The sequence below is a fragment of the Plutella xylostella genome, chromosome 28 (assembly GCF_932276165.1).
Source record: "Plutella xylostella chromosome 28, ilPluXylo3.1, whole genome shotgun sequence".
NCBI classification, from domain to species: Eukaryota; Metazoa; Arthropoda; class Insecta; order Lepidoptera; family Plutellidae; genus Plutella; species Plutella xylostella.
Window position 1 is genome coordinate 6589919 of NC_064008.1, and position 8964 is coordinate 6598882.

The 8964-nt window shown below is 37.8% G+C and overlaps 1 protein-coding gene across 2 annotated transcripts in view; it reads left to right on the forward strand.

Moving 5' to 3' along the window:
* LOC105390555 (anoctamin-4) overlaps positions 1–2600 on the forward strand; it is a 47307-nt gene extending 44707 nt beyond the window's left edge. For both annotated transcript variants that reach the window (XM_038111220.2, XM_038111221.2), the window contains 2 exons: positions 753–907; positions 2166–2600. In XM_038111220.2, coding sequence (XP_037967148.2) covers positions 753–907; positions 2166–2339 — 329 coding nt within the window. In that variant the 3' untranslated portion in view covers positions 2340–2600. The remainder of the gene's footprint in view (positions 1–752; positions 908–2165) is intronic.
* Positions 2601–8964: the final 6364 nt, after the last annotated feature.

Consider the following 8964-nt stretch of genomic DNA (forward strand, 5'->3'; position numbering starts at 1 on the left):
TCTCGCGAGCCAAAACACGGAACCTGTTCTGCGACACGTAGATGTCGCTGTATAATCGCGTGCGACGTCGCAGAACAGAGCGCGACGTCGCGGCGACACGTAGACACGTAGACGACATGTTCCTAGACAGGTTCTGCGACAATTTGTCGCCTAGTGAATACGAGGCTTTAACTTAAAAGTTATATTTTTCTTAAACAGACAAAAACGGTGTCAGCCTTAATGCCTCGTATTCACTAGGCGACAAACGTTTTTACCCGACTGCCGAAGCAGGAGGGTAATGTTTTTCGCTTTTTCGATTGTATGTATTTATGTTTGTCACGCCACTGGATGATCCAGTGGCGTGCTTTGGGAGAGGCCTACGTCCAGCAGTAAACTGCTATAGGCTGCTGATGATGGAAATTAATCTCTCACCACACATGTTATTATTTATGTAAGTATATTATAGGTATATATATATGATATAATATATAGTTATTAGATATTTATTTGTTGTTTTTTTTATTTATTTTTTTATTTATTTAGTGTATATGTACTGTTTTAGTAGTATATATTTTATGTATATATATACTTGCACCACAACTACCTCACAATCATATAGAATTACTCTCTTCCATCCAAAGGTTGTCTGGTAGAGATTGCTATAAGCAATAAGGCCGCCTCTTTGTACTGTTTTATTTTTAAGTTTTGTTTTTTTTTTGTAATTTTTGTTCTTGGTGCAAATATAGTGTTTTGTATTGTATTGTTATTTCCAGTCCAGTACCGCATGACGATGTTCCTGGAGGCATACCAGACGGACATCAAGGACTTCCACAATAAGTTCGGCAAAGGGCACCCGCAGAAATGGGCTTGTGGCAGCGAGTGTTACGCCGTCATGATGACCAAGTGCAAGATATTCATCCTTTACGTGGTTGGTATTGTGATGTAGGGATTGCGAGGCGTTTAGAATAGACTAAGGGCCACTTGCAGAAACATATTAAATCTAGATTTAGTGTTAAATCTCGATTTAGTGTCAAATTTTATATGGACTGACGTTTCTTAAATGGACATTTGACTCTAAATCTAGATTTAATTTGTTGGTGCAAGGGGCCCTAAGTGCCATTTCTCCATTGTCGGTTATCTAACCGACAGGGATTGATTTATAAATTAAAGGTCATCTCCATATAAAATTGATGACATGTGTGTCAAAAGTTAACCACTACTCCCTGGTTATGCTCTAACCGAGAATGGAGAAATTGGCACTTAGGCCCAGTTTCGCGATACTCGGTTAGATCATAACCAGGGATTAGTTGTTGACTTTCACACAACTGTCAAAAATTTAATATGAAGATGACGTATAATTGATGAACCAATCCCTTGTTATGATGTATCGCAAAACCGGGCCTATGGTCGTCAATTATTGCGTCCTAGGTTGCTGACAACTATGTAAGTATCATCAGAAATTTAGTGATTAGTCAGAATATCTGTAGGCTGAAGTGGCTGGTGCCGAAGAAGCAAACGAACTAAAACATCATCAACTTACAATTGTCTACGGCTGGTTTTGATCTTAAACAGCACCACAGCAATCTTGCTCTTCCTTAGTATAATCATTTTATATATGTATTATGCTGAGTCAGAACCCTTTTGCTAACATGATGAATACACATGTGGCTTATCTATCTGTCTGTCTCATATTAATATCGTGTGTTTATGACTGTAATCTTAATCTTAATGTTGGTAATCTTGCTGTGTAACCTGTGTATGTGTTGTGTTAAGTAAATAAATAAGTAAATCTAAAATAATCTATCTAATTCATTGAACACAACTATTAACCGTACATGTTATCTGTAAGCTGAAGTTACAGTGACCTAGTGCCGAAGAAGCAAACGAACTAAAACATCATCAACTTACAATCGTCTACGGCTTTGATCTTAAAGCACTCTCTCTTCCTTAATCCTAATCCATTGAACACAACTATTGACCGTCATTGACTTATATATTACAAGCGTAAGGACAGGCCAAGCTGCTCTAGAAAATGACACCTTCGCGTTGGCCCTAAAATCTCATAAATCTGTCATGATTTTTATGAATTAGGGCCAGCCTGCTGGAGTCATTTTATTTTGACAAAACTTTCTGACGGGCGTATCCTTCCTTTTGAAATCATTATGAACCGTACATTTTCTTTCCAGCTATTCATGCACTCCGTGGTGTGGCTGATAGCCTCACTGTTCGGCACATCGAGCCGAGTGCGCCAGGTGAGGGTGGCGGAAGCGAAGATACTCAGCGCCATAGTGCGCGGCGACCGCCGGCGGAGCAGGAAAAGCGTAGTCCAGGACTTCAGCACTTATTGTCCTAACTGCTGATGAGATTGAAAGCGAAAGTGATGACGCTAGTGCCTGTGACTTTTAAGCTAAATTGCCAGCAAAAAGTATTGTGCTTGTGGCTCAATAGCTTTTGCTTTGAAGTATTTTCTTTGAGACAGAATCGGCGTACGATTTGAAATTAATATAGGTAGAGGTTTTGATTGTGAAAATTGATTGTACTAAAGTGCTAGTTGGACGTTAATTTATTATGTTTGTGTCTTATCCGTGAAAGTGATATTAAATTGTTGCAGTGTCTTTTAATTTGTGTTTTTAATTACAACTTTAAAATTACCAGCAATCTTAAGTGCCAATTTCTCCAAAGTCGGTTATCTAACCGACAGGGATTGATTTATAAATTAAACATAATCTCCATATAAAATTCATGAGATGTGTCAAAAGTCAACCACTACTCCCTGGTTATGCTTTAACCGACAATGGAGAAATTGCACTAAGTAACAAAAATTGTAGGTAGCCTCCAGATTTATTTCATCGAAATAGGAGAAAAATAAATTTCATAGATAGAGTATGAGTTAATTAAATATTTCAACCCTATTGTCCGTTAATTTCCGATGGGTGGAATCTCTTGAATCCCTACGTTATATTCACTTTGAAATCATCGAGGGCTTAATTCTCGTGGCTTTTAATTGTTTTTTAATGTCTTTGACGATTTTTTTCCTGTGTTTTGCCATTGTCTTTCCCAATTTATCAGAATTTGGATGAGGTTGAAGTTTCCGTTTTACTATCAAAACCTGAATTTCTTTTTTATTTTCATCAATATAATTAAATGCTTCAATTTCAGCATTATCTTTATTTTTTGTAATGCAGTTACAAAAATAATTTGTACATGACATCCCAGAACGTATATTTTCCATTATTTCTTTCTCATTAAGTGGTTTGCAAATACAGGCATGTGTTATAGAAATTTGAGTTTCCACTTCTTTCCTTTTCGGTCCAAGAGCTTTACTATTTTTACTTTTTCTAGCACTTTTTCCTGATTTTACATAATTTTTTTGTCTTTTCCTAGATATATCAGTACTGGGTGGCAAAGTCATGCCCCGCTTGATTACTCTTGGAAAACCTTTGGGCAAATTTACCTGACTAGACACTTCAATGTCAGGTCCATCGTATTGTGGATATCCTTTTGGTATTTTATCTCCCGGTTTCCAACCATCGGGCATTATGAACCCGGGAGGAAGTCCAGTGCTCGGCATGATATGGAAATACCTCATGTGTGGTATCAGTATTTTTCTATCCTCTGGCCGAATGAAATTAAGTTTCCATCCATAAGGTATAATGTTTACTGGAGGTGGCCTGGAGCCTGGTGGGGGCCTCCACCCAGGAGGTGGAAACCATCCTCTAGGTGGCTTCCAATCTGTAGGTTTCGGAACGCCAGGTTCCGGTAGCCATCCGTAAGGTACCCATCCCGGCGGAGGTATCCAACTTGTCGGAGGTTTTGAACCTTTTTCCGGGACCCAGTCTGGTGGAGCTATCCAATATTTCGGTGGTTTCCAGTTTACGCACTTACATAAAGAACCTATAGCTGGAGTCCATCCAGGAGGTAGCCATCCTGTTGGTGGTTTAAATCCTTTGGGTGCAACTGCTCCTGGAGGGGGTAAATAACCAATCGGTGGTAAAGATCCCTTTGGAACTGTCCAATTGGGAGGCGGAATCCACTTTGGCGGGGGTTTCCATTCCGGTGGTTTTGATTCCTTTGGTGGAATCCAGTCGGGAGGTACCCATTGAGGTGGAGGTATGAATTCTGGAGGAGGTATTGATTCGTCAGGAGGTGCCCAGCCTGGTGGCGGCACCCACCCCAGTGGTGGTATCCAACTCGGTATATAGGTAGCTCCAGGAGGCGCCTTCCAGCCTAATGGCACCCAGCCTTTCGGTGGAATATTTTTTTCACAATCTCTTCGGCCATATAACCTTGGGGGTGGTAACAATGGAGGTATAAATTTTGGGACAGATTTGCATCTTTCTGGAATGCAGCATCCTGGCGGAAGCCAGCCTAGTGGTGGTATAAAATTTGGGATCTGTGGGATAGGATCTTCACCAACCGTATGAAATGGTATAGGATTTTCGGGCCCAATTTTATGTTCCTTGTTATTTTCATCATGAGGGCAGCTATTACAGTGGCAATTACTGGATAGATTAAACTGTACCCTACGGTTGTTCGAATCATTTTCAGCTGAATCAACATTTTTATTTATATCACCATTTATGGCAGTTTCATCTTGTTCTTGAATGCTTGTTTTACTTTCTATGTTTTTATCATCAGTATTTTCACCGTCTGCTACATTCTGATTTGAAAACTCAACTTGTGTACTATTATCATCTTTATCCTTTATGGAACGTGTTGGCTTTTCTGAATTGAAATCAATTTCTTTAGTATCTACAATTTTGTTATGTTTTGGACACCTAAGATTTGTTCCTTCCATATGCGTTGACGAGTGTACGCGGAATTGGCTACTTTTGATTGATGACTGGGAACGATACTGCCGGGATGGACAAGCACAACACACACAATCATCATCTTTTTCCATATTTTGATAAAAAATTTCAATGATTTTTGTTATGTTGTCTCAAAAACCGTTTTATGAAGTTTCGATGCATGTCCTTTTTTTCTTTCATGATTATTTGCCAACTTTTCTAGCGAGTACCTAGTAGCATAAGTAAATTTTTGCCTGTAGAACTTACATTTCATTTCTTGTGTGGCATAAACTTTGCAACTTAATCAATTTCTAGGAATCTTAATGCTTTTTTCGGAAGATGTTTGTATCGATTAGAATAGGCTTTCATTTTAGGCATTTTCATGGAAAATTACTTATCACTAGTTATAATGTTGTTTCATTTATTTATTTTGGCAATCCCCTTTTTGAAAGTATCTCGTTATTTCATTTCATGTTTGTCTTTGTATCGTTAGATAAGTCTTAAGTAGGTATTTATTTCTATATCTTTATTTATATTCTGAAATTTTCCATATTTATTTCAGTATTTTCAGTTTCCCCTGAGCTTCCATGATTCATAATATTTGGAGATAGAAATCATCAACGTGAGGTCTCCAAGAACTTGGATGATTTCCAGTCGTAGTCATCATGAATTTGAAAGCGGAACACGGATTGTTTCGATTTATACTAATTTCTTGATAAATTTAGGTTATAAAATGAAATCACAACACTCAAATCACAATGAATTTTTGACAATCATGAATTCACAGATAAAATATTCGATTACAAATTCATGCAGTCCTATAAATAATTATTGATCTTACGCAACAAACGCCATCGCCAATAAAGGCCAATAATACCTAATGTTATCTATCAGAAGCAGAGCCACAGAATAATAAAACGAAGTAAATATTTAAACCCTATAAAACTGAGCCTTGTATACAGGGCCCCAAGTCTACTAAACGCATTAGGCCGGCTCCATACGTTGGCCCCAACGCTCGTACCAACGTTGGACTGCAAATTGGGTGAGGCGTACATACGTTGGCTAATAAACTAGTTGTGTCCCGGCAGGGCCAACGTAAAGATGTCCGATACAGAAATCTTAACTGCTCTCAGGCGATAAATATGTGCTCATTAATGATTCCCGCTTTTTTGAATCTTCAATTGAGAAGATCATGCCCATCTTCTGTTGAATGCTGCGCCATGCATCAGCTAATACATTTTGATTTTTATGTTCCTTTCGAGTTTCATCTCATATTATTGGATGTGCTTGTTGTTAAGTTCAATAAAATCTGTAACTTTTTAATTTTTCCATAAAGGTGATGATTTTGTGGATGAGAAATCCATTCTCGCTTGACGTCCGCACTCGTTGCATGTTGCAAGAGCACTGAGCAAAGCGCCAACGTGTGGGCGTGACTGCCAGCGTTGGCGCAGATTCCTTTGATAAAACCGACACAAGACGGCCAACTACCAACGCTCGCCCCAACGTTGGGGCCAATGCAATTTTCTAGATCCATACTTTGGACGAGTAGCGTTGGGACCTGCGTTGGGGCCAACGTATGGAGCCGGCGTTAGAGTAAAATTGGATGTCGATTGTATGTCGACAGCATGTCGACAGCGAAAAATGACACATTTGGCAGTCTTGTATTTTTTAAGACCATAGTGTCAGCTCGATGGAAGTTGGATGGAAGCCACCATGAAGCCACTCATATTACATTGAACAAAACGCTAGTCCACTGACAAGTGCCACACCGATATCGTCTCTCGGGTGACAATTTGCGTAGTCCACTATTTATTAACGTTTCCGTCAATGGCTTCATTATGGTTTATCTGTCAAAAATCACCTTTGTGAGGCCATTGAGCAGATACACCTAAGATACACGTTTTATTCAGATGTTGTCAACATGAATTGGAATATTCATTTCAATTTGCGGTGGGAAATGCTATTATTAGCAGACAGAGTGGATAGAGGTCGTCGGGAGTTGAAGGAACGGCGTCGAAATCGCGCCTTCATGAGGCGGAAAGTCGATCCTTTCCTGAGTTTGCCGGACTCGGAGTTTGTGAAGACATTTCGCCTCAGTAAGGATGTGGTGAAGGAGATTGCCACGGATTTAACTACACTGATAGCCAAAGAACGCAGGCTAGATGGTATATCTGTTATGATTAAAGTTAGGAGCCGTCTATAATTTGGCAAAATATAGCTGTACTGGATGGTAGAAGATCTAATACTTATACATATATGTTTCATATACTCATTGCATTGCATTCTTTTAGCCATGTTTTATAACCGACTTCGAAAAAAGGAGGAGGTTCTCAATTCGCCTGTATCTTTTTTTTTTATCCTCAACTAACAGACAAAACCAAAACAAAACCTCAGAAAAAGGAACCCTGTTGGTCAGAGAACAAAACGATAAATTGTTAAAATGTACTCTGTGTTGTTGACATAAGTTGACATAAGAAATGCAACATATCGACACGACGAGTTTTTTTTTTGCCTGTGGTCTTAATTATACAGCCAGTTTAATATATGAAAAATATATTTAAATGCCATAACACGTCAATTATTGAATTTAAAAAACATCGAATAAGATAAAACACTAATACTTTTAAATAAATAGTGTGGAAAATCTTCAAATTAAGCCCAAGTCGAACGATCCGTGTATGGTGGCTTTACAAATTTGACAAAACCGGCAACACTGATAATATTCCAAGATGACGTCACGATCACCCAGAAGCACAGGGGTATAATCGTGACAGTTCTGACATTGCGAAAAAGAGACGCTTAGCTACATTAAGCGTAAGAAAGAAACGTTAAGCTGTAAATGTTTTTTGTCCTTTTTGCTGTGGCGCCTGTTTACGTCAGTTCTCTGTGCCAAACAATGAAACAAATGAAAAATCTGTGCCAAACAAAGGCTGACAGTTACAACAAAATTTTCTAAATGCTATTTATTTTCGATTTGCTAGTGATTTGTGGGTGTTTATTAAGTTTATTAGACTATTATCATCACTTAACGAGTGTGTGACATGGGTGGGTGGATTTTGTTCGGTTGTTTAGAGCATATTGAACGAAAACACGATGGAATGATGGATGAGATATATTTTCACATGTAAGTAGATACTATCAAGTTTAACAAGCTTACATTCGTCATAGTACTATCTATTGGCTCGATTTTAATATAAAACGATACTAATTTTAATACTGTAAGGTCTTTTAGTATCAGTTTTAAGTAAAAATTACGAGGTACCATATCATAACAAATCACATGGTGTTGCAAGTTATTGAAAATTTATTTTACCCACAAATATTATAGTATGCAAAGAAAATACTAGAAATTGTAACGGACTCGGGTTGGGTTTACAAATGGGGCGCACGAATTCGGTTTTTGTGAAGATTGTATTTTGTAGAAGTCATTCTCCTGTTTCAAATGAGGTGCCTCTCATTGTGAGGAAACGTTCGTTTCGTTTTTTTCTTCTATGTGTGATTTCTTCTGTATAGTATAAAGTTTATTGTATTGATACGAAATACGTGTTTCCTTTAAAAAAAACCCCATCACATATTTGGCCCACGATTATAATGCTCATGCTCATCCATTTATCTCTTTCATAGGTTTCCGACAGAAAAAAAAATATCAAGAAAATGGATAGACATTACCGGTCGCACAAATTGGGAACCAAGGAAACATACAAAAATTGTGTTCGGCACATTTTGAAGAGGATTGTTTCGATTGGACGAAGACAATGAATTATACAATCCACTCAGTTTGTGTATATTAAATAATTATATTGAAATCAAATAAGTATGAGTAAAGTTTTTTTCTTATATCGTCGGTTGACAGGAAAAACTCAATAAGGCAGATTTTTCAATATTCAGATAAATGTTATCTTGGTAATACAAACATTGAGAAACATTGAGACGCAACAGCATCAAAATTATTTCCTAGCAAAACTTTTGTCTGGCTATTGAAAAATTAGCCTTTAGTGTCTTTTTCCTATCAACCGACGATATACTCAAGTTTTGTTTTTGTTATTATGATAAGTTAAATTTCCCCATATTTAGGTTTTATTTTTTTTCATTGATATTTTTTGTAACCAATAGCAGACTTGGGGCCCAGGTGTAAAAATAAGAAGCAGAATATACCGTACGTGATATCAATTACTAGACTCATGGTATACCTACT